Source organism: Lissotriton helveticus, chromosome 10 (assembly GCF_964261635.1).
Source record: "Lissotriton helveticus chromosome 10, aLisHel1.1, whole genome shotgun sequence".
NCBI lineage: Eukaryota > Metazoa > Chordata > Amphibia > Caudata > Salamandridae > Lissotriton > Lissotriton helveticus.
Window position 1 is genome coordinate 384,324,805 of NC_136071.1, and position 24,888 is coordinate 384,349,692.

At 45.7% G+C, this 24,888-nt stretch overlaps 1 protein-coding gene across 1 annotated transcript in view; it reads left to right on the top strand.

Moving 5' to 3' along the window:
• The window catches only part of NOS3 (nitric oxide synthase 3), a 999,469-nt gene that overhangs the window by 923,414 nt on the left and 51,167 nt on the right, over nt 1–24,888 (top strand). Inside the window, exon 25 of the mRNA XM_078662772.1 lies at nt 2,501–2,695. Coding sequence (XP_078518898.1) covers nt 2,501–2,695 — 195 coding nt within the window. The remainder of the gene's footprint in view (nt 1–2,500; nt 2,696–24,888) is intronic.

The following is a 24,888-nucleotide window of genomic DNA, read 5'->3' on the forward strand; positions in this document are numbered from 1 at the left end:
AGTTGGACTTCCCCGGTGGCATCCCTTGATAGAGAGGTTGGCTGAAGGGATGGATTGATGTGATTACATGGAGGAAATGATCTATGAAGCTAGGGAATGCCCTCGTAAATATGACACAGTACGGAAGAAATGGCGGGACTATCATGAATTGGTGATTTTGCCACCATCAGTGCTAATTTTTGTCAAAGTGGGGAGTTTATTTCATGTGACTTGCTTCAACAGTAACTGATGTTAATTAAGCAATTGATATTGCTTTTTCCATGTACAAGGCAATGGTTTGTTGTTAATCTATACAAAGTCAATAAAATGTTTCTATTAGAAAAAGTACTTTTTTGTCAGGGTCTGCCAGCACCACCATGGAACCCTAATATTGTCCTTACAGACTTATGGGTTCGCTTTATGAGCATTTATATTCTTGCCATCTCCAGTACCTCTACTGAAAGATAGCCTTTGTGGTTGCAATCAAGAGAGAGCTGCAAGCCCTTACACTGCAAGAACCCTTCATATACGTTCACAAAGACCAGGTAGTCCTCAGACGAAAACCTAAGTTCCTTCCTAAGGTGGTTTCCCCTTTCCATCTAAACCATACCATAGAGCACCCAGTCTTCTTTCTCCAAAAATACCCAGTAGGAGAGAGAGTACTTCATACCGTAGTCAAACGTCATACTCTCATGTACAACATAGACATAACCAAACCCTTTTACAAGGCAGACATATGTAAGGCGGCTACATGGTCGACGCCACACACATTTAATAAAAACTATTGTGTTGATGTCCTAGCCACACAACAGGCTATGGTTGGCCAAACTGTCTTATTTCAGACATCTGCATCATCCACACGCTAGTCAGCGCGTACAGAGACGTATTTTTATAGTCTATGCAGAGCATGTGTATCTACAGCAGCACATGTTACGTATGGAAAATATTACTTATCTTGTAAGCATCTGTTTGTAGCATGTAGTGCTAAAGATCCACATGCGCCCACCCTCCTTCCCAGCTGTTAGTGGCTGTAATCACAGATTTCTTCACTCTTTCTATCATTATCTTCATTGTGCAGTATACAGGTGTATAATATAGTGGTCACTCACCACTCCATACTACTGTTACCTGCAGTGCGGAACAAAATCTGACATGGAGTCAACATGCATTTCCAACTAAGGGAGGAGTCACTAAACCTCATGATTTAAAAGATGTCTTTGAAGAAAACAACTTGCAAACGTTCAACCCCAACACTTTATGGTGGGGTATGCAGAGCATGTGAATCTACTGCACTAAAAGCTACGGACAGATGCTTACAGGGTAAGTAACATTTTCCCATTTTCCTTACGTGAAAGGGGCCTCCCCTTTCACAGACAAAAGTGAGATTACACATGGACAGGCCCCAGTCAGTCAGGCTTCAGTCCCTGTTGGGAGGTAGCTGGCCAGAACTGGTTTAAAGCATTCTTCATTAGTTCTAGTGTCTTCTTCATTATGTAGACCCACAGTAGGTGTGAAGCATATTGAGAGTTTTTAAGTCATTCTGCCAAAAAGGGCCATCAGTCAATTTCGGCTACAAGGTGTTTCAAATTAAGCATCCATGAACAATTGTGCATATATGTCACAGTGATACTCAAAGTACGGCCCGTGGGCCACATGCCACCCTCCTGACCTTTACATGCCTCCAGATAGTCAACATCAGCTTACTCAACTTTGCATTAACATCAAAAAGATGTTAAATAAACAGGCATGCGTTTATTAAAAGGGTGCTTAACGTTAAATAAAGGAAGTAACTAGGGTATCCTGCACGGCTTAACTTTAAGAATAGAATTATTTTTAAAGACATTTTGCAGCAAAAATGTAAACATATGATAAGGTATCTTTAATATTCAAAAAAGTTTATTACATTAACACCCAGAACTGTTTCACTTTAGTGCATAAGATTATTGGTGCAAAGAGAAGATTTTTTTTAAGTGATAGTTTTTAAATATGGATTTAGAAACATCCATTCTCTCCCCCCCCCCCCCCCCCACCCACACACACACACACACTGACAATAATGCTAAGAGACAAGTCAGTTATTGGATATACTCTTTGGGTGGCCTCAGTTCCTTTTCTTCATGAACAACATTATAATTTACTAAATCAAACACAGAAGAAGGTTTTGTACAGCACACATCACGAAGTTAAATAAGTGATATAAGACAATTGGCTAGGATCGCATATTTGTTAAGTGGGGAAGCCGGGATTAATCCCAGGTTTTCTTGCTTCACATTGTGCAATGCAGCTACTAGATATATATGTTTAGCTTCCTGTAAACCCGTCTGACTGCCAACCCCCAAGCGCCACCCTTGTGGCATCATTGCTGCCCTCGGTCACATCACAGACCAAACTTTTTGACCTCTGGGAAAAGTTTGTGAGTACCATGGTATATTACCTCTGGTGTTGCTTATGTTGTTTCATTCATCATTTGTGTCTGAGTGGTAACTGCCCTGTTGTTGAGCTTTGCCTTTGTAATTTACAGACCTACGTGCAGAACGTCCTCCAGGCCGAGCTAGCAGAAAAAGTCTACACCTTATTGTGCCACGAGAATGGGCATATGTACATTTGCGGCGACGTCACCATGGCAACTGATGTGCTCCAGACTGTCCAGCAGATTCTAATGTCTGAGGGGGGCATGACGGTGACCGAAGCAGGAGACTACATCGGCCAGCTACGGGTAGGTCTGCAGACTCTCAAGGCCCTCTGTGGGTGTCTGGACTTCAAGTTGATAAATTACCTTTGTGGGTGGTTCATTCACCTACACCAGAAATCTGTGTGATGTGTAGCAAGCATGCCTTTCCAGAAACTGATCAAATGGAGGCTAAGTCAATGATAGGTCAGGTTGTCAGACGCCTCCCCCCTGAACTGACTTATCAGAGAGCTAGCCTGCCTAAGAATCCCACAGATTAAATTACATCAGCGTGTATCAGCAGATCTTATTATATTTTATGAATAAATTGGAGTTGTAATTTGTAAATCATTATAATACAGTGGATCTGCAATGCCAGCAGTGCATAATTTGTGCAGGTGCTTTCAGGTGCAGAGCACCGGCACCTATTTCTCAGGGCCGGGTCTATTGATTTTTTCTCCGAAGCGCAGTGCACAGGCCATTGAAATGCCCCTGCCCCGCAGCGAGGCTGGTGCACCTGCATGTTCAAATTTGGCTCATGGTGCCAGTGTGCTAGCTTTGATGCACGCCAGTGCCTGGTCTCAAGGGTAGGGGACGGGACAGGCAGGTGTGCTATGTCATGCGCAGTATAAACTGCACACAGGATCAACTGGAAGCACATTTCAGCGGCACCAGCCAGCCGTCTACGCTTTCTAGTGTAGCTGTAGCTGCGAGGTTAGATGAGTTAGTGTGCGTTATTTTACATACAACTGTTATCCTACAGGCAACAGAGTGACAGAATTGTATTACTTGGCCGTGGGACACCATTAATGAATTCCTGCACAGCTTCACCTGCAGCAAACTGCCTGCTTCAGTAGCACAGACAATGCCTTGCAGCAGCATAACACAATACGGGAAGGAGCTGAGGGTGGTCTGAAAGTGAAAACTTTACTTCCTGCCAGTCAGTGTATTAGTACCTTGATTATTCAACATTGATGTCATTACAATAAGAATTAGAGTGAAATCTGGTTTCACTAAGATTTGTCTGATATGGAGAAAGTTTTATTTTAAATAAATCATAATAGACTGGAAGTTTGCAAACAGTACACTGTATGTTACTGAGTGATTAATAAAGCATTCTGTTGAGCGGGGCAGTGTAATGAGGCGTGCGCAGGCAATGGATATGCCCTACGCTGGCAGGGCGCATGCGGCTTCCGCTGCTTTAATGACACAGAACGCACAGGCTTGTGGGGAAAGTGTTTGTATACTCATACTCGCTCCTATCTGTCCCAGTACCGTCTCGTCCCTATCACACCCATCCTCTCCCTTCTGCAATGGGCACTGGTACAGCCTCAAGCGCCTTGATGAATACCGCCCATCCCTGCCACTGTGACTGTTCCCCCACTGCTACCTCGTACAGTGCCCCTCTCTGCACAGTGGCCTTCTACCGCTATCAGAGTGCTCCTCTCTCCACAGTGCCTTTTTTTACCTGTATATCAGTGCTCCTCTGCTTACAGTCCCCTACACCTCCGTATCACAATGCCCCTCCCTGCCACAGCACTCGTTCATTCCTGTTACAGTACACCTTGGCTCCAGCCCTCGCTGTCACAGCCATCCCTCCCCACCATCACTTTGATTAAAGCTTGCACTGGGCCCTGAGCACCCATACTTTAGGAGTTTGCACATGAGACAATGAAGCCCTGCTCAGTCTTGGCCACTCGAACCAGGAGGCTTTCCCAAATCCCCCAACAAGAGAGAGGATACACAGGGAATTTATCACTTTCGACCAGGAGAAAAATAGCATTGATTCAAAACATGCTAGCAGAGGGGCTAGGCTGTGTTGGGCGCTCTGTACCTCCCCCCCCCACCCCCACAAGCCTGCTGAGACCTATTGCCCCACATTGTCTCTTCACCTCCAAAGATCCATGTCATATAAACCCCTGCTGCATACTTACAGCCTTATGTCCCTGTTGGAGAGAGATCAGAGTTTTGTCTAGTTGTACTTTTGACTGTAGTGCAGAGGGGTAATGTAGAACATGTACCATGCAAATGACACAACTGTATTTATGTGGATAGCTCAGTGGGTTTCTGTTTTTTGTCACTGACGTCCTTTTGTTACTCGCTGATCATAAATTACAATCCTAATATAGCACAGGCGGCAGACTCAGTTGAATTTTGTGCTTTATTAGTTACAAATTGTGTGTGGAAGTCTCTCTGAATGGAGTTGAATGTCTGACTTCGTTTGAAAATAGGTGGCAGTGGGATTTCGTGACTTATGGCCTGATCATGTAATAGAACTATTTGTTTGAAGCATGAGAGCGTGGTTCTCCACCAAAGTGTAATCCCAATTGTATAACTGACACTTTATTATGTTTTATCTGGAATACCTATTGTGATGGTACAAAACATCTTTTGATGGCATAAAACTTAACACAGTCAAAGAATCGCTATTGTGTATCTTGGATAACACTGCTATGCAATGATGAGATGGGCCAAGAATGATACACTCCTGTAACCCCTCAACTTTACATAATTAATTACTGTATATTTAATAAAGCAGAGGTGTACTCTTTTCTTGCTCGTACCAGTATCTGCTTTTCTTCCTCCCCTTCACACCTCACTCCTTCCCTTCTCTCCAATCTTCCTTTACTTTCTGCCCTGCATCCACATTTTTTCTTAATCGCCACCTCCCCTCATTAAATGCTTGTTCACCTTTCCATCTTTCCCTTCCACTCTACTCTTACACGCTCCCCACTGTCCACTCTTCTTCCCTAGCCTTTCTCCGCTTTTCACTTTTCCTTCTATTCACGTTCCACTCCAATCTTGCTATCCCAATCTCTGCTTTCCACATTTCTCTTCACATTGTTAGTCTACCTTATCTGTCTTTGCCTTCGGACCTCTACTGCTCCCTCACTCTCCCTTTTAATGTTTTCCTTCTTGCACAAATGTTTATATCCAATCCAGGAATCTGTGTTCTATCTCAGGGTCATAAACTGAAATCTTGGTGTGGCCAATCAATCTTTCATCTTTAGATAAAATTAGTGCAATTGAGCTGGATAACAACATTTTAATTTGGTGTCAAGGCCCCCTCTAGTGAATATGTGCTTTACAAACATACGTGGTGTGTTTCTCCCTCTATCCCTTTATTTCTTCCTGTCACATTCTTTTCTTATTTCCACCTTCTTTCATCCATTACTTATTTCCTGAGTCCAAGGCTCTTCTTCCTGCCTGCATTTGTTGCTGCCTTCTTTAATGAATTTCTTCTTGCATCCTTTCCTTTCTTTTATACAGCACAGTACAAGCACATTTTCTTTCATTTGCAAAGCTGCCTCGAGTCCTCAAATGACCTTTTCTAAAGCTGCAGTTAGAGATTTACACACATTGTCTAATTTGAGTTCACTTTTAAGTTGTTTTCATAGGCTTCCTGTATGTTATGTTATGTTATGTTATATTGATTAGTATAGCGCACTAATCACCCAGGAGGGTACCCAGGGGCTTGGCAGGTGTGAGGTGCCTGAGGTGCTTTTGTGAATAGGCAGGCCTTCAGCTTCTTGTGGAACTCAAGAAGTGAGGAGGTGGCTCTGATTTGTTGACGCTTGTGAATGTGGGTGAAGCCAATAAAAGAAGTGGGTGGAGCCACTGGAGGAAGTGGGTGGAGCTGGGGAAGTGGGTATGGCCTCTATAAAAACTGTGAGCACCTGCACTTCATATTTTACAAATGAAGCACTGAATGCCAGTATAAAAAGCCTTCGATAATATCCTTATTACAGGTGACTTATGACATCCACAGGTGACTTATGACATCCCCAGTTGCCTGTAATCAAGAAATGACTAGCTGCTCATGTGTAATACGTTTTTACAGTTGACATCCCCAGTTGCCTGTAATCAAGAAATGACTAGTTGCTCATGTGTAATACGTTTTTACAGTTGAGTTCTTGAAGTCACAATGCCTGCTACCAGAGGCAGCAGGATTGGCAAGGCATGTCCTGGACAATAATTAAAGCTGCACTTAAAAAAAAGAAAGAAAGTTGCTTTTCATTCTGCTCCGTTTTTTTAGATAAAGAGTGATAAACATATTGAGCTATTTATAGCAACATGTTTATTATAGACATTTGCATATTTACTTAGGGCACGCTTTGAAATGCTGTTGTTAGAACTACCACCTATTGTAGGGGCCATGATAATGGGCATGTCTATATTAGGTACGAGTACTTTGTCCACTGTACTTTCTACTTGCACTATCATCTTGTCAACCCCCACTAAAAGCTCGGGGATAAGTCAGTCTACGCCATCTAGGCCATTCAATGCCTCATATCTATTTCTAGTAGGTACATTGAAGGCTGGGGCCCCCCAAGTTGTTAAAAGACAATTGGATTTCTTAAGTTGATAGGGCTGGAGAGACCTTGGATAAAAATAACTCAAGTCGTGGATCTGAATACCCTCTCCCCCACTTTCCTGATACCAGTCATTAAAGAATTTTACAACTTTGAGGTCTCTGAAGTTAATTATTACTATGTCCCCTTTGGAATCTTTGGGCCTCTGGCCTACCCATTTAAGCCTTCGCACATTTAGTATGTCCCCGTTAATATTAGGGGGTAAGGGTCTGTTCATCCGCAACCAGCACATGACCTTATTTTTAAGTTCCCGATAGCTTTCTAATTTCTCTTGAGATAGTTCTAGTACCCTGGTCAGTACTGCAACATACGGGACCGCCTCTGGGGGAAGGTCGATGTGTTGAATTGGTCCAGTGTTCTTTCTAGAGGTTAAATCGCCCCTTACATTGTTGCATGGTGTGGTCCTTGCTCTGGTTACATTACTCTTAACTCCCTTGGTCCTTGGTGATCATATAGCCCTGGTGGTAGTCTGTATATTTACTGGAGCTATGTGTGGAGAGTCTGGTGGCGTAATAGTCTTACTGGTGGTATATATCATAGGGTCTGGGGCAGAAGGTCTGATATTAGTATTAGGTGTTAGATCCTTCAATAAGGCTGTATTAACACTTACAGCTTTCTCTATAGACCCCAGTTGGAAAGCCACCCTCTTTAGCCTTTCCACAAGTGGCAGGATGAGAGATTTCATTAGAGTTTCAATATTCCCTGTCAACTCTTGTATTAAGCTAAGGGGCTGTGGGCCCTGTTCTAGATTTACATTCATGACCGCTTTTCCTACTCCGTTAGAATCTTTAATAGGAGAGCATAAGTTTGTCTTGGTCTGTTTAGCCTGTCTCCCCATTTGTTTATTTCCCCCTCTTTTCCTTTTTAGCGGTCGTCCTTTAGCTGTGATTTGGGCCCGCCCTTTATTGCCAACCCCAGGACCGCTATAGGTAGGGGACTTAAAGAAATGCGTCTTCTCTGAGATTCAGACGAAATGCGTCGCTCCGTTATAGCGATCTCGTGCTCCAGCATGGAGGTCGCTCTGATGATGAACTGGTCGAGCGTCCCCCTTACTGCCCCCCCCCCCCCCCCCGCCAAGGATTTTCTTCCCTTCTGAGCCCTCGGCGACATGATTGTTTCCTTATCTATACCAAGGGCTTATGCTACAGAAATCACCAGCAGGAGACTGTATCAACTCTGCCAGTACAACAGTAGTTAAACACAGGATGGAAAAGTAAGTCTAACGGTGCTTGCACCAAATATAACAGTACCTTAATGTTCTTAGGGCAGTGTAGCCGGGTTACTGATTGAAGAGATATGGCCCAGCCCAGTCTCCTCAGGCCTCTGAGGGCCACAGAGGGCCCGTCCTTTGCCCGGGCTTCGCCCGGCGCGCACCCGCGCGCGATCCCGCGACGCGGGAGGTAGTGCCTTAATTTATGCGCTGCTAGGCGCAATGCTCCCAGGTGCGGCTCCGGCCGCAAAGGCAGCTGGAGGATGTAGTCTTTTCCCGGCAGGCGCTCCCCCTCCACTCGGCGGCCACACAAGAGTTGAATTAAAGTGTAGCAGCGAGAGGGGTGCGGCGGACTCTGGCAAAAAAGAGGGACGGCGTGATGGTCAGCAGCCAGCAGCGTTCCCTGGGCACAGCGAGTAACGAGCAGCATAGGCAAAAAGTCCCCCGCTCCACCGGAGGTAGTGCCTTAATTTATGCGCCGCTTGGCGCGATGCTCCCAGGTGCGGCTCCAGCCGCAAAGGCAGCTGGAGGATGTAGTCTCTTCCCGGCAGGCGCTCCCCCTCCACTCGGCGGCCACACAAGAGTTGAATTAAAGTGTAGCAGCGAGAGGGGTGCGGCGGACTCTGGAAAAAAAGAGGGACGGCGTGATGGTCAGCAGCCAGCAGCAAGTAGGGTCATCAGGGTTCCCTGGGCACAGCGAGCAACGAGCAGCATAGGCAAAAAGTCCCCCGCTCCACCGGAGGTAGTGCCTTAATTTATGCGCCGCTTGGCGCGATGCTCCCAGGTGCGGCTCCGGACGCAAAGGCAGCTGGAGGATGTAGTCTCTTCCCGGCAGGCGCTCCCCTTCCACTCTGCGGCCACACAAGAGTTGAATTAAAGTGTAGCAGCGAGAGGGGTGCGGCGGACTCTGGCAAAAAAGAGGGACGGTGTGATGGTCAGCAGCCAGCAGCAAGTAGGGTCATCAGGGTTCCCTGGGCACAGCGAGCAACGAGCAGCATAGGCAAAAAGTCCCCCCTTTATTATACAAGCTCTAGGTAATTGTATGAAAGCTAGAATCTCTCTGCATGTTTCTACACATTCTGAGCTGCAGCATTGCTTCAAAATGTAACTTTTATTCAACTGATTTTAATATCTATTTGCAACAATTATTTAACTGCTTTTATGTTTCATTTTGCACTAGAGATTCTTGTTTTATTCTTCAAGTATGCAAACATTCTCTCTCTTTCAAATGAAACAACAACACCCAATGATTTAAGCACTTTATGGGAAGGTTCATGGTGTGACCTATGTATTATAAGGAATAAAGTACTCCCTTACATACATTATAAGAATATTGCAATTCACCTCGGAAACCCATGACCTTATAGGGGAATTTGGCCTTTGGCCTTGTTCAACTATAGGATCACGAAACTCCCCTGATAACTTGCAATATCCTTTTAATGTACAGCAGCGGGTACTTTATCCCATTAAAAATGCTAGAAACTGCAATTAATTCCAACAAACACCCTTGTGACAAGAATCAATGCATTAATTTGTGGAATACAGGATGAGGAAGGAGACTGTGTCCCCATTTCTGTCATACTGAATATGGTAATACCCTAAACAGATTAGTAATGATAAATAATCTTGCTTTTTTAAATGTTGTTGATAACTTAACTGGTCAGGTTGGTCGTACTTTTTTTAACCATTTTGCGTCTTCTACCCTTGATTATGTTTTGGTTTCTGATGTAATGATAGGCTTTTTCTCTCATTTTAAGATCTCAATTTTTTCATGTAGTGACCATGCTGCAGTAACTTTCTGCATACAAAAAACTAAGGAAATTGAGTGTCCATATAAACTACCTATAAACCCTGTTCGCAAGAGAGAACGGTATTGTTCTAAAGTGGAAAAGGTGGACACAGGGAGCTTTTTGGCAAATGTAGTCTCTAAATGTTATGGGGAAATAATTAGTTGCTTAGACTCGGATTTGCATGACAAAATGCTTCTGGATTTTGACTTGATTTTAACTGAGGTTAAAAATAATTTTACCCTATTATGCGAAAAATGAATTTTAAACAGTGTCGCGCATCACTCTATTAGCTACAGCTACTTCCTGATCCTTTTACCTGTTTCTCTTTAGCGTCTTTTGTATTACTGGCACTAAAAAGGCGATCTATAACTACCTGAAATTATATTTTTACAAAATGAAATAATTTTATTATTGTGTAAATGATCATGAATTTGTATCTGTATTTTTAAAGTGATGATCTTTTTTCATGTGTGTTGTAATGTTGTGAATTGTTTTTTTATATGTAGTATACTTTTTATGCCTAGTTTGTGTTGGCAAAATAAAGTTTCTGACTAACTGGAATTCCAACAAATGTAAAATTCAACACTCTGAGCAAGAAGATCAGCACCCAGCATTATATGTTTTAATTACAACTACTCATTTTTAGTCCTTCTCCTCTGAACTGGACTGACTACCTTGAAAATTCCAGAACTTACATATATGCCCTTAGTAACTCCCCTACATCTACATCACTGAAGACACACACTCACCCTAGATATGGCTCCTTGCATGCCTGATTACCTCATTGTTCCTTCCTAAAAAGAGATACAATGTTTTCTTTCTTCATATGCCGCTCAATAGTTGCTTAACATGGGCTCTGCACACCGGTGCATCTGCTGGAACATTCTCTGCACATGCAATCTGAAAGAAACAGTTAGTTATAGATTCCTTACCTTTGAATTATCCCTAGGCATCAGACTGAATCCGGAAACTATTTTCATCAGCAGTACCTCTGCGCGTCGGAAGGTGACGTCGGTCAGCTCCGCGTCCGTTGTTGGCGTCATGATCGCCAGGATGACGTCGCAATAGCTACTTAGTTGCCGCCCTCGTGCGCTGTCGTCAGTTCTTTCTTTTTTGCGTCAGCCAACACAGATACAGAGAGAGCGGTACCTCCAGTCACTTGTTGACTGAACTTTGTGTGACTTTTGTCAACCCCTTTTGAGTCCGAACGACTCCTGGTGCACCTAAGGATGCCCGGCTTCAAGGCTTGCGGTTCCTGTAACCGACTGATGTGGGTGACTGATCCGCACCGTGTGTGCCTCTGTTGCCTGGAGCACGACCATGGCCCCAAGTCGTGCTCCGATTGCCGGTCCATGGCTCCGAAGGCTTTGCGGGAGCAGTCCCGAAAGCTTCTTGAGCACTGGCAGTCGGCTCCGCGCGGTTGGAGGTCCCGGTCGCGGATCCATCATCATTTGTCATCCAAGTCTTTGCACTCAGGTTAGTCGAAGCATAAAAAGAAGTCGAAGAAGCATCGTCGCTCTTCGACTTCTCCCCGTCAGTTGGCTGACGCGACGAGGGATGCAGGCGATGCCACTCCCGTGGCTCCGCGTGCGGAGCCTGAAGGGCCGACTCCAGGGTTCCTTCCCTTTCCGGGACCCTGAGTGACCCCTGCTCAGCTTCGTCAGTTTTATGAAGCCATGTGTGAGAAGTTGGCCTGATGTATGATGTCTCCAATTCTGGGGGCACTTTATATCAGTCCAAACAATCCCTTATGGTGATGGTTGTAAGTCAACCTTATAGACAAGCTATCCTAGGGGTAGCATGGACTAAGCAGCCTTAAAGGCTTAACTCAAGAGGGCATGTGAAGCCAGCTGTTTTACCATATGCAATCCTGTAATATCAAATGAAAGGACACCACACAAGTTATATATTATAAAAATATATGTATTTATTCTCAGAATAATCCCCTGTACTCTTTATGAGTATAGAAGCACAAGCGTTTGAACAAAAGCACAATATAACATATGAAAGTTGCACAATTATGGATGAGGCTGATGGCCACTCAAACCATATATCAAAAAAGTGGTATAAGTATCACTATTCGATCAGTGGTAAGGCCTAGGGCATTGGGAATCGCTGGGACTACACTTGACTAACAGCAGTTAGGACGGGAGTAGCCCGCGGGGTTCGGGTGCAGCGGTAAAAGCACACGCATGCACCAATGCAAAGTCAATGGTGCGTAAAAGTTATGGAGTTACAGTTTTAAGGGTCTCCCGACTGGACTAGAAAGACAAAACTTTAGACTTAGACACTAGGGGTATAAACCACTACAGGAGCACCGGCGTTCAAGAGTTACCTCACCCACAGGAAGCGGGTGCACAGGTGCAAAAGTGTGTCGGGTTTCGTCACGAAGATCTATGGTGCCTGGAGATGAAGATGCTGCAGGCGTCCAGAAGAGAAGTGTCCGGTGTGATCCAAGGGTGGATCAAAGATGTAGAGTACCTAAAAACAGAGGGGACAGAGTCTGGGTCACTAGCCAGCGACCAGGAAGGAACCAGGAAGGAACCAGGCGATGTCGGGCGCAATCAGGTGGTTGTTGTGAAGCTTGTCTCCGCTGCCACGTGGACTCTGGGGCACTGAGGATATCCTGGAGTGAATCACAAGCTGTCCCACAAAGGCTCTCGCTGTCGGCAGTGTCGGCTTCCGGATCGGAGTCAACAGGCCTTAGCAAATGCAACCCACGCAGGATTCGAAGATCGCTTCTTACTCGGACCAGCAAGGTCAGAGCGGGTGCTCCTTTTCAGGGGAGCGAGGGCCAGTCTGGAGCAACAAGACTAGCAGAGCAAATTGAAAGGTTCGTCGGTACTGGGGCCACTAGCCAACGGGCAAGCGACCGGACCAACGCATCAAGCAGGAAAATACAAAAGGGCCCCACGCAGCACTCGGTGAGTGTGGAGGGGTGAGCTTCGGTGCGAAAGCTGCTCGGGGCTGGAGCTTCTCAAACTCCAATGCACAGCTTCAAGGGAGCCTCGAGAGCTGCACGGTCAGCGCTTCGTAGTTTTTCCAAGATGGCTGGCCCCACACTTCAGGTCGCCTCCACGGGTCTCAGCTTTGCAGAGACTGTGGATCGGGCCGTTAGAAGGCAGGAACGCTGGGTCTTGTCGATCTCTGTCGCTCGAGTTCCGGCGGGAACTGCAACAAAGCAAAAGGTGAGGTGCTGGATGGTGCCTGTTTGCACAGGGTGGTCACTCCTTGATCACTAGAACAGCTATAAGGAAATGGTTCCGATAGCTGCAGACAGGCTCAGCTCATGCCAGAGCACCATCTCACATAAAACCAAGCACTCTGCCTCCAGTATTGTTAAGGCCTGCCATAGGAGTGACTTATAGGTATATATGTGTCCAGATATAGGTTTAGATATAGGTATACTATATCTAAGCAAGGGGTGATTACACCACCTTGCCCCAGGTGAGTGATCAGCCAGTTGTGTCGATTTAAGTACCAGCCAGGGGTGGCAAAAGATATGCTGCAGCCCCTGGTCGGCCTTGGATGCACCTATGCCCTGGGCACCTATAGTGCACTGTACAGGGTCTGATAAGGTGTCCAGTACCAATTTAGTTATGCACCTAGGGTACATGGAGTCCATTTTAAGAGAGAGCAGATAGCCTGGGGCCCTGATTAGCAGAATCCCAGGCCAACTAAGTAAAAAAACAGCTAAACACTAGGCAAAAATCTGGGGTAACCATAGTCAGGTATCCACCTTCCTACATAACCCCCCCCCCCCAAACGAAAGGAGATAAGGCTATCCTTGACCAGGTAAGCCTATATTGCCTAAGTGGCCATATAAGGAAGTACCTGCACTAGCATGGTTAACCCCTGTTTCATGGTCCACTAAGCAATCCCTCACCCTAGGGGTATCAGAGGGTCTCCACCATAGGGAATCACTACCTGTGGTGTGTTTTGGCAAAGTAAAAGGCTGGTGTTGAGATGGAGTACTGAAGTGAAGCTCCACTAATGTAGGACTCGGCTTCCTCCAATCAACTTCCACCATGTGTGCCTTTCTTTCCTTGACTGAGTTGCACTGTGGTCTCAGGGTCAACCTCTGGCTGCCTACAGCTGGAGGCTGGGTCCCTTCTGTTGGCTTACTGGGGGGACAGGTCAGGTTTGGGGCCTTGGGGTCCCAGGTTTGGCTGTGCCCAACAGTGTCCATTTGGGGGAGGTCCCTAACTAGTTGTAAGGGGGATCCCTCAGGAACTTTTAAAGTTTTTACCTTGCTAGGGCTGCTAGTTTTGGTGCCCCTAATCTGCTGATGAGGGTGTTTTATTTGACAGGGGGCCCTTTGGGGCTCACTGACCTCCTTGACCTCTGCAGCCCTGGGCTGACTGAGGCAGGGTAGAGAGGGGCAGGTTACCTGCTCCAGACTGGGTCCCACCTTGGAAGGGTCCACTGTCATCAGGGGCTCTGCCAGGCTAGGCCTGACAACCTCTTGGGCAGTTCCTTCACAAGGGGTAAGATCGGTTCCCTGAGGAGGCTGATCCTTTCCTAGTGTCTGGTGGGAGGGAGATTTCTCTTCCTCCTCAATGCTCTCTGTTTGTGTGCAGTGATCCATAGTTTCAGGCTTCACAACACATGAATCAGTTTGAGTTTGGGATGTGGCCATCACAGCCCCACCAACCTTTTCAGGAAGGGACTCAGTTTGGGTATGGGCTGTTACCATCACAGCCCTGCTAATCTGTTTAGGAAGGGAGTCTGCTGAAGATGGGGCTGAGTCTTGCACAGCCCTACCAACCTTTTCAGGAAGGACATCTTGGATTGGGGCTGTGGCCATCACAGCCCCACTAACCTTTCCATTGACATTTACCATTTTAGAATGGGTTTCTTGTTATACCTCAGCCCAGGCTGAGATTTCTAAATCATTCCCAAGTAGACAATCTACAGGCAAGTTTGTTGACACTGCCACTCTCTTTGGGCCAGTGACACCTCCCCAGCTGAGATTTACCACTGCCATGGGATGATTTTTCTGCACTCCATCAATATTAGTCACCTGATATGTGGCACCAGGTAAAAGGTGCCTTGAGGGGACTAGATTCTCAGTCACCATAGTGATACTAGCCTCTGTGTCTCTGTAGGCCTCACCTTTTTGACCATTGATGAGGGGCTCCTGTCTATACTTGCTCAAAGTGTTTGGGCAATCAGTGAAGTTGGCAAACCCCATGCCATTTTCATAGACAAGAGTATCTGTATTAGGGGATCTGGTTAGGCCAGAGTCCACCTGAGTTCCAAAAGTAAACCCACCTAAATTCCTGGGGGTGCTCCCACCACCTTGGGGATTACTACTAATAGTAACAGGGGGTGTTGGAGCTGTACTGTACTTGGAGGAATATTTTCTTTATTGCTATTCTTTGGACAACAGCTGTCTGTCTTCCAGTGTCCAGGCTTTTTACAAGCATGGCAATAGGGTTTCTTCTGGTCAGAGGAAGTGTTTTGGGACCCACCCCCATCCTTGGAGTTTTGGGGCCCTGTGGGAAACTTGTCTTTAGATTTATCCCCACCCTTCTCTTGAGCTTTGGAAGTATCCTTCTTTTGTTCATTACCCTGATTCTTAGGTCTAATCCTAGTTCTGACCCATTTGTCTGCCCTCTTACCCAATTCTTGGGGAGAGGTCAGATCTGAGTCCACCAGGTGCTGGTGCAAAAGCTGGTTCTGACAATTACTTAGGATCTGCTCCCTCATAATCAAATTATACAAACCTGTATAGTCATGTACTTTGCTGCCATGTAGCCAACCTTCCAGAGCCTTAGTAGCACAATCTACAAAATCAGTCCAGTCCAGAGTCTGAGCTTTTTGGGTATCTCTGAACAACAACCTGTATTGCTCAGTGGTTAGGCCAAACCCATCAATGAGAGCACTCTTCAGGACTGTGTAGTTTTTAGCATCCTCAGGTCTAACTGTGAGGAGCTTATCTCTCCCTTTCTCAGAAAAGGAGTACCATAAGATAGCTGCCCACTGATATTCAGGAACCTGTTGTACCATGCAGGCTCTCTCCAGAGCAGTCATCCATTTGTGGATGTCAACCCCTTCCTTGTAGGGGGGCACAATCTTTGTCAGGTTTCTATTATCATAGGACCTGTCTTTCTCTCTAGGAATATTGCTGACACCAGTGGGTATCTCCCCACACAGTCTTTGTTCCCTTGCTAAAGCAAGTTTAGCTTGGGCCAGGGCTACCTCCTCTCTCTCTATCTGGAGTTTGACAGCTCTCATCCTGGCCTTATGCTCTTTTCTCTGGGGGGAAGTCATTCCCCTTTGAGATTCCCTTGAGGCACTAGAAAGGTGAGAATCCCTGGAAAGAGATCTCTCCCTTCTATTGCCTGGAAGAATTCTGTTATGTACTCTGGGGAGATGCTGGCTCTCTCCATTTCCATGTAGGTCCAAGTTGACTTGGCTAAGCCTCCCAACTGGTACCTGGTTATCCCTTTGATCATGATCTGACTCTTCACCTTCTGATTCAGGGTCCACCTCCTCATCTTCTACCTCTGGGGTGGTGTTCTCATTATCTGGGGGATTCACTCCTTCTCCTGACCCTGAGGCAACTATTCTAGCTTTCTCAAGATCATCCTTCTCCAGGATGGCTATCAGGATGGGAATGGTAGGGTTGTGACCCTTTCTCAGCCCCCTTACAGTGCACAAGGCACCCAAGTCCTTATGGCTGAGTTTGTCATAGCTGGAGGGTGCCTTGACCAGGTCACCTTCCACAGGCAGAGCAATGGGTTGCTCACCTGTGCCAGACATGACTCTAGTGAGGTGTAAGTGATGCACTTACCTACACTAAGTGTTGTCCTACTGTACCTTGCTAGTGCGTTGTAGGCAGGGTGTGCTAAGCCCTTTTATATACAACTACTAAGTTCAGTAGAACTTAAATATGCTAAGCTTTGTTTATATGTACCTATGGTACTTAATGTGATCTTTCAATTTGATAAAAAGATTGCAATGGTAAAACAACAGCAAGCTCAAATCCGCACCGCTGCACACCAATGTGAGAAGTTGGCCTGATGTATGATGCCTCCAATTCTGGGGGCACCTTATATCAGTCCAAACAATCCCTTATGGTGATGGTTGTAAGTCAACCTTATAGACAAGCTATCCTAGGGGTAGCATGGACTAAGCAGCCTTAAAGGCTTAACTCACGAGGGCATGTGAAGCCAGCTGTTTTACCATATGAAATCCTGTAATAGCAAATGAAAGGACACCGCACTCGTTATATATTATAAAAATATATGTATTTATTCTCAGAATAATCCCCTGTACTCTTTATGAGTATAAAAGCACAAGCGTTTAAACAAAAGCACAATATAACATATGAAAGTTGCACAATTATGGATGAGACCGGTGGCTACTCAAACCATATATCAAAAAAGTGGTTTAAGTATCACTATTCGATCAGTGGTAAGGCCTAGGGCCTTGGGAATGGCTGGGACTACACTGGACTAACAGCAGTTAGGACGGGAGTTGCCCGCGGGATTCGGGTGCAGCGCTAAAAGCACACGCATGCACCAATGCAAAGTCAATGGTGCGTAAAAGTTATCGAGTTACAGTTTTAAGGGTCTTCAGACTGGACTAGAAGGACAAAACTTTAGACTTAGGCACTAGGGGTATAAACCACTACAGGAGCACCGGCGTTCAAGAGTTACCTCACCCACAGGAAGCGGGTGCACACGTGCAAAAGCGTGTCGGGTTTCGTCACGAAGATCTATGGTGCCTGGAGATGAAGATGCTGTAGGCGTCCAGAAGAGAAGTGTCCAGTGTGATCCAAGGGTGGATCGAAGATGTAGAGTACCTGAAAGCAGAGGGGACAGAGTCTGGGTCACTAGCCAGTGACCAGGAAGGAACCAGGAAGGAACCAGGCGATGTCGGGCGCAATCAGGTGGTTGTTGTGAAGCTTGTCTCCGCTGCCACGTGGACTCTGGGGCACTGAGGATATCCTGGAGTGAATCACAAGCTGTCCCTCAAAGGCTCTCGCTGTCTGCAGTGTTGGCTTCCGGATCGGAGTCAACAGGCCTTGGCAAATGCAACCCACGCAGGTTTCGAAGATCGGTTCTTACTCGGACCAGCAAGGTCAGAGCGGGTGCTCCTTTTCAGGGGATCGAGGGCCAGTCTGGAGCAATCAGACTAGCAGAGCAAATTCAAAGGTTCGTTGGTACTGGGGCCACTAGCCAACGGGCAAGCGACCGGACCAACGCATCGAGCAGGAAAATGCAAAAGGGCCCCACGCAGCACTCGGTGAGTGTAGAGGGGTGGCTTTGGTGCAAAAGCTGCTCGAGGCTGGAGCTTCTCAAACTCCAATGCACTGCTCTGAGGGAGCCTCGGGAGCTGCACGGTCAGCGCTTTGAAGTTTTTCCAAGATGGCCAGCCCCACGCTTCAGGTAGCCTCCACGGGTCTCAGCTTTGCAGGGACTGTGGATCGGGCTGTTAGAAGGCAGGAACGCTGAGTCTTGTCGATCTCTGTTGCTCGAGTTCCGGCGGGAACTGCAACAAAGCAAATGGTGAGGTGCTGGATGGTGCCTGTTTGCACAGGGTGGTCACTCCTTGACCACAAGGGAGATTCGTCAGTCTTCCACATCAAGTGGGATGTCGAAGGGTCCAGAGTTTCGTTTCATAAGTTTCAATCAGGATAATCTGATGTGCATCTGCACAGCTCCTACCTTTATTCCAATTCAAGGGGTTGGATTACCTGCCAGGTCCCTCCTATGGGTGGGACCCAGGAAGGGGGTGGTTACACCCCTTTCCCTTTGTCCAGTTTCGCACCAGGACTGGGGCTGGAGTGCCCCAGAACCGGTTTGACTGGATTTTGCCTGGGACACCTTGTGCGCCCCAGGCAGTGTCTAGTTTCTTTCAACCCTCCCTGCTCCAATCCACTATCTCCTGTCTGGGGTGGTGTAGCACTTCCCTGTGACAGGAAACCCTTTGTCCAGGCCTCCCCTGCCAAGTTTCGGTCAGCAGCAGGAGGTCAGACTTGTGTCGGGGCAGCAGCATCCATTTTGTGATGCTGAGGCTCTAGTTAGGATTAACTGCGTTTTAAGTAAAGTAACATGTCTTCTCCCTCTAGAAGGGTGGGATGCTACCCCCGTCACCAGGACTGGCGAGGGGGTAGTATTCCAAAGTGTATGACACCAAACACGACATGTTTTGATAAAGCCAAACCAAAGTTAGCAATAACCGCGAGGATTATAATGCACTTAAGAGTATATGGTATGGCAGTATCACTAGAACAGCTATAAGGAAATGGTTCCGATAGCTGCAGACAGGCTCAGCTCATGCCAGAGCACCATCTCACATAAAACCAAGCACTCTGCCTCCAGAATTGTTAAGGCCTGCCATAGGAGTGACTTATAGGTATATATGTGTCCAGATATAGGTTTAGATATAGGTATACTATATCTAAGCAAGGGGTGATTACACCACCTTGCCCCAGCTGAGTGATCAGCCAGTTGTGTCGATTTAAGTACCAGCCAGGGGTGGCAAAAGATATGCTGCAGCCTCTGGTAGGCCTTGGATGCACCTATGCCCTGGGCACCTATAGTGCACTGTACAGGGTCTGATAAGGTGTCCAGTACCAATTTAGTTATGCACCTAGGGTACATGGAGTCCATTTTAAGAGAGAGCAGATACCCTGGGGCCCTGATTAGCAGGATCCCAGGCCAACTAAGTCAAAAACCAGCTAAACACTAGGCAAAAATCTGGGGTAACCATAGTCCGGTAGCCACCTTCCTACACCATGCATGCTATCTTTGGGCAGCCCGACTCCGCTGGCGCGCTTATGGGCCCCATGGACTCGGTTGTGGGCCCTAGGCCTTCCCTGCCGACGGCTCCGGTGCCACAGAGCCCCCTTGGATCCAGGCCTGGATCCGGACTGGCGCAGATTGACCTTGTGGCACCGCATCCGATACCAACGCTGCCTGGACCCTCAGTCAGCGTCGACCCCGGCTTCCAACCTGATGTGAACATGGAGCAGACCCAGCGTCGGCCGATGCCGGATCCGGAACCGCCGGGTACTTTTGCCCCTGTGTTCCACCCTTGCCATTTTTAGCCAACCTGGCAGCCAGAGGAGGGCGAGCAAGACTGGGTGGGGTCTTGAGACCCTTCTTCAGACCAGTTAGAATATGAACAGGACTTGAGAGAGGACATGGGGAATGTCAGTGGTCTGGATATCTCTCCAGACCTTGGCATGTTGTCTACTCCTACCGTGGGTACGGAGGAGGGAGCGTCTTACGCAGTGGTGTTGTGTTGGGCGGCCAAGGCTCTCAACCTCGAGCTTCCTACGGTGGCAGTCAGGACTAACCTCCAGACGGAGGTGCCTCAACCGGCAGTGAGTTCTTAGGAACCCCTGCTGCTGTTCAATGAAGCCCTGACAGATATCCTTTTGGGCACTTGCTCCAGGCCCAACACGGGGGCTATAGTGGATAGGATGGTTGCCAGATGCCACTGCCCGGCCCCGGGCAACTCCACTTTCCTCTCCCAACACCCCACCCCGGAAAGCTTGGTGGTCCAAGCTTCTGCTTCCAAGACCGTATTCCCTAATGCACCACCGGATAGGGAATCCAAGAAGCTAGCTCATCTTGGGAAGAAGGTTGTCTCTTCCTCCAGCTTGGAACTGCAGTAAGTAAACACTGCGTGTCTTTTGGGCCATTATTCCCACTATGTGTTGAGAACGGTTGTGCAAGTGCTGCCTCAGTGTTCGAAGTTGCACCATCTTTGTGCAGCCGGGGATGTGGGAACCACCGCCGTGGTTCTGAGGGCCAGCGAGCAGGCCAGTCCACCAACCCCTCCTCTGCTTCTGCCTCAAAACCTTCCTAGTGCAACATTCCAGGCCCATCAATCACCAGTGGGCAGCAGGATCCACCATCAACTCCTCCACTGGTGCAGCATCACGTCGTGCAGGTGGGTTTTGCAGATAGTCCGAAGGGGCTACTCCCTCCCCTTCAAGACTTCCCCTCCACCCATGCCCCCTCAGTACCATCGCATGTCGGAGGATCACTTGGGCCTTCTCCAGCAGGAAGTTGTGGCTCTTTTGGCCAAGGGAGCCATCAAGCGTTTTCCTGTCCCAGAAGTAGGATGTTGTTGTTATTCCTACTACTTTCTGGTACCCAATAAGGACAAGGGCCTGCATCCTATCTTGGACCTCAGGAGCGTCATTCGCTTCCTCCAGAAGGAGAAGTTCAATACATAGACATTGGCTCAGGGCCTGTCTGCCCTCGTCTCTGGAGACTGGATGGTAGCGTTGGACTTACAGGACGCTTATTTTCACATTCCTGTCCTGCCAGCCCACCGGCGCTACTTGCGGTTCATGGTAGGCCACGAGCATTTTCAGTTTACCGTGAACACCTGAGGGGCGCTGGTAAGGCTGAAGGGGAGCACGGTAAACTGAAAATAGAAAGTAAATAAATAAAAATAAATAAATAAATGTCAGATCAGGGGTTCCAGTCTTCCCCTATCTCGATGACTGGTTGTTGAAGGCGGGCTCGCCCCAGGCAGTCATCTCCCACCTCCAGACTACGGCTGACTTCCGGCATTCGCTGGGTTTCTCCATCAACGTGCCAAAGTTTCACCTGATTCCCTCTCAGAAGCTCCTCTTCATCAGAGCGGTCCTGCACACAGTGCAGCTCATATCCCGGGTTTCGGTCAGGATGACCCTCTGGCTGCTGGGCCTGATGGCCTCCTGCATCCTGCTGGTGGATGATGCCAGGTGGCATATGCGGGCTCTGCCGTGGGACCTGAAGTTCCAGTGGGCACAACATCAGGGGAATCTGTCTGATTGCATCCAGATCTCAGAGGGCACTGCACACCAATTGCAGTGGTGACTAACAAACCAGCATTAGGTCAACGCAGATCCCTCTCCCTTCCTCAAGCAGAATTCACAGTGCTGACCAAAGCACCACTTCTGGGATGGGGCGGCCACGTGGGAGAGGTGGAGATCAGAGGCCTCTGTTCTCTGGCAGAGTCCGGGCTCCACATCAACCTTCTGGAGCTGTGGGCGATCCATCTTGCACTGAAAGCATCCTTCCCTCTGTTCAGGGAAGAGTAGGGCAGGTGTTCACGGACAACACCACTACTATGTGGTACTGCAACAAACAAGGTGGGTGGGGTCATGGGCCCTATGTCAAGAGGCCCTCTGGCTCTGGACATGGCTGGAACACCAGGGCATATCCCTGGTGGTTCAACACCTGGCAGATTCTCTGAACTCCAGGGCCGACAAACTCAGCCGCAGGTCCATGATGGATCACGAATGGCATCTTCTCTCGGAGGTGATCAAGGTCTCTTTCAGCAGTGGGGGTAGCCTTGGTTAGATTTATCTGTGCCAGTGGTGCTAGATCAATTATCAGAGTGGGGTTGCTGCTGTCAATGTTATGTCAATCAAGTAATGGAGTTTTTGAAAAATTGAAGCGTTACACCTAGACGAAGTGCAGCAAATGAGCAAGCCTATTCAGCAGAAGAACGATGGGGGAGGAGTACGAGCCCAGTGTAGCATTTTGGTCCACCCTGTCCTGAATACACAACTAAAGCGGATCTATGACATAATCGACAGACAGAATATCTACATACAAAAATATCGACACAAAAATATCGACATCAAAAATATCGGAGTTATATCTTCATAAAGGTAAGTACAAAAATATCGAAAAAATAATATCGTAGTACAAACATATCGAAATTAAAAATATCGTTTTTTTATATGTATTAATAAAAATGTAAAAATAATTTTAAAATACATATAATTTTACAAATATTAAATAAAAACATTAAAACATATTAAAAAAATTATAACTAATACATATACATTTAAAACAAATTAAAAACTCTACATATAAATTAATATATATACGTACTCCACATATTGCAACAGTAGGAAAAAGCGTTGGATAGCGTAGGGGTAAAAATTACTATTCCCACTCCAGAGGGTGCAACAGTAGGGAAAGCGTTGGATAGCGGAGGGGTAAAAATTACTATTCCCACTCCAGAGGGTGCAACAGTAGGGAAAGCATTGGATAGCGTAGGGGTAAAAATTACTATTCCCACTCCACACTACTCCTCCTTTAACACACAACACACTACACATACAAAAAAACACAATTAATATAAATTTCAATTAATCAATTAATAACAATTAATATTATTAAATTGATGTAATTATAAATGAACTAATTAACACATATTAATTACTAATTAATTAACAATAAATACCAATAAATAAATACAATCTCTTTAATTAATTACATTTAATTATATCACACCCTATCCCCCTATAAACACACAACCCACTACACATAAATAAATCACATCATTTAATCACTTAATAATTATTAATTACCAATTAATTATTAATTAACAATAACAAAAAAGTAAATATATTAGCACATTAATTCTAATTAATTTAATTAAATAATTAATATTATTCAATTACCAATTAATTATTAATTAACAATAACAACAAATTAAATATATTAGCACATTAACTCTAATTAATTTAATTTACTAATTAATATTATTTAATTACCAATTAATTAATTAACAATAACAAAAAATTAAATATATTAGCACTTTAACTCTAATTAATTTAATTAACTAATTAATATTATTTAATTACCAATTAAATAATAATTAACAATAACACAAAATTAAATATATTAAAACATTAACTCTAATTAATGTAATTAACTAATATTAATTAATTACCACTTAATTATTAATTAAAAATATTTACAAAAATATATTAATTAATTAATTAATATTAAATTACTTCCCACCCCATTCCCCTATAAACCCACAACCCGCTCTGATACTAAAACACAAAATGTAAACAAAATTACTAATTTTCAAACATATATTACAAAACATATTTAACAAACATATAAACATCATTATAAAATACGTAACACTAAACAAAATTTCGATATTAGTAAATTTCGATATTAGTAACATACATACCTTAAAAAACGATATTCTGTCTGTCGATATTTTGCACATCGATATTCTATACCACCGATATTAAAACATCGATATTATTGTATTTCGATATTTTGTCTCACTACCAACTAAAGCATGGTGTAGTAATAGTCGGCCATTTACAGAATTTGAGTTTCCAATGAAATAGCCTCTTGAAATGACTACTAAACTGGCACTGGGCATGCAATTTTCGTGCTAAACCTATACAGCACAGAAACGTTAACATGTGGAAATCGAATTTCCTGTCATTTTCGTTATTTGAGCATCACACAAGTACAGTGTCTTTAAAAATCTTTGTTTCCAATACACTTCGGATTTACATAAACGTACTTTCCTTGCTACTGGTATATTTTCAAATATTTGCAAAGTTCATTTACAAGTATTTACATTTTGATATGTTTTAGAAAGCATTTGATACCCTTTGGCCTTTCCTTTCTTCTTTCACACTGTACCTCAGTAAATTTGTGATTTGTTTCACATTACAAAATTGCCTTACTTCGTGCCACTGGATTTAAGCAAGCCGGGCTGAAGACGGCTGTAATGCCCGAAACCGGTCCTCAGAAGCTTGTTTCCGGTCCAGGGAAGGCATGGCTTGGCAGTTCGGGCTGGACTGTTCCCATGAGGCACAGGGTCAGACTGATTTGCATATAGCCATGTCTGAACTGGGGTGGCAGAGTGGGCTAAAGAACGGTGATGGATCAAACCCAGATCTTTTGACTGGGTGTGAGTGTTTGATTGGTTCAGATGCTCCGTCCATCACCACCCCCTTTTGTATTACTTCGTAACCAGCAAAATAAAAAATAAAACTAATCACTGTGCTAAATGAGCAGCAATTTATTGGAAGACATTGTCTGACACCTGACTTTTGCCTTTGAACTCACAGCAAATGTG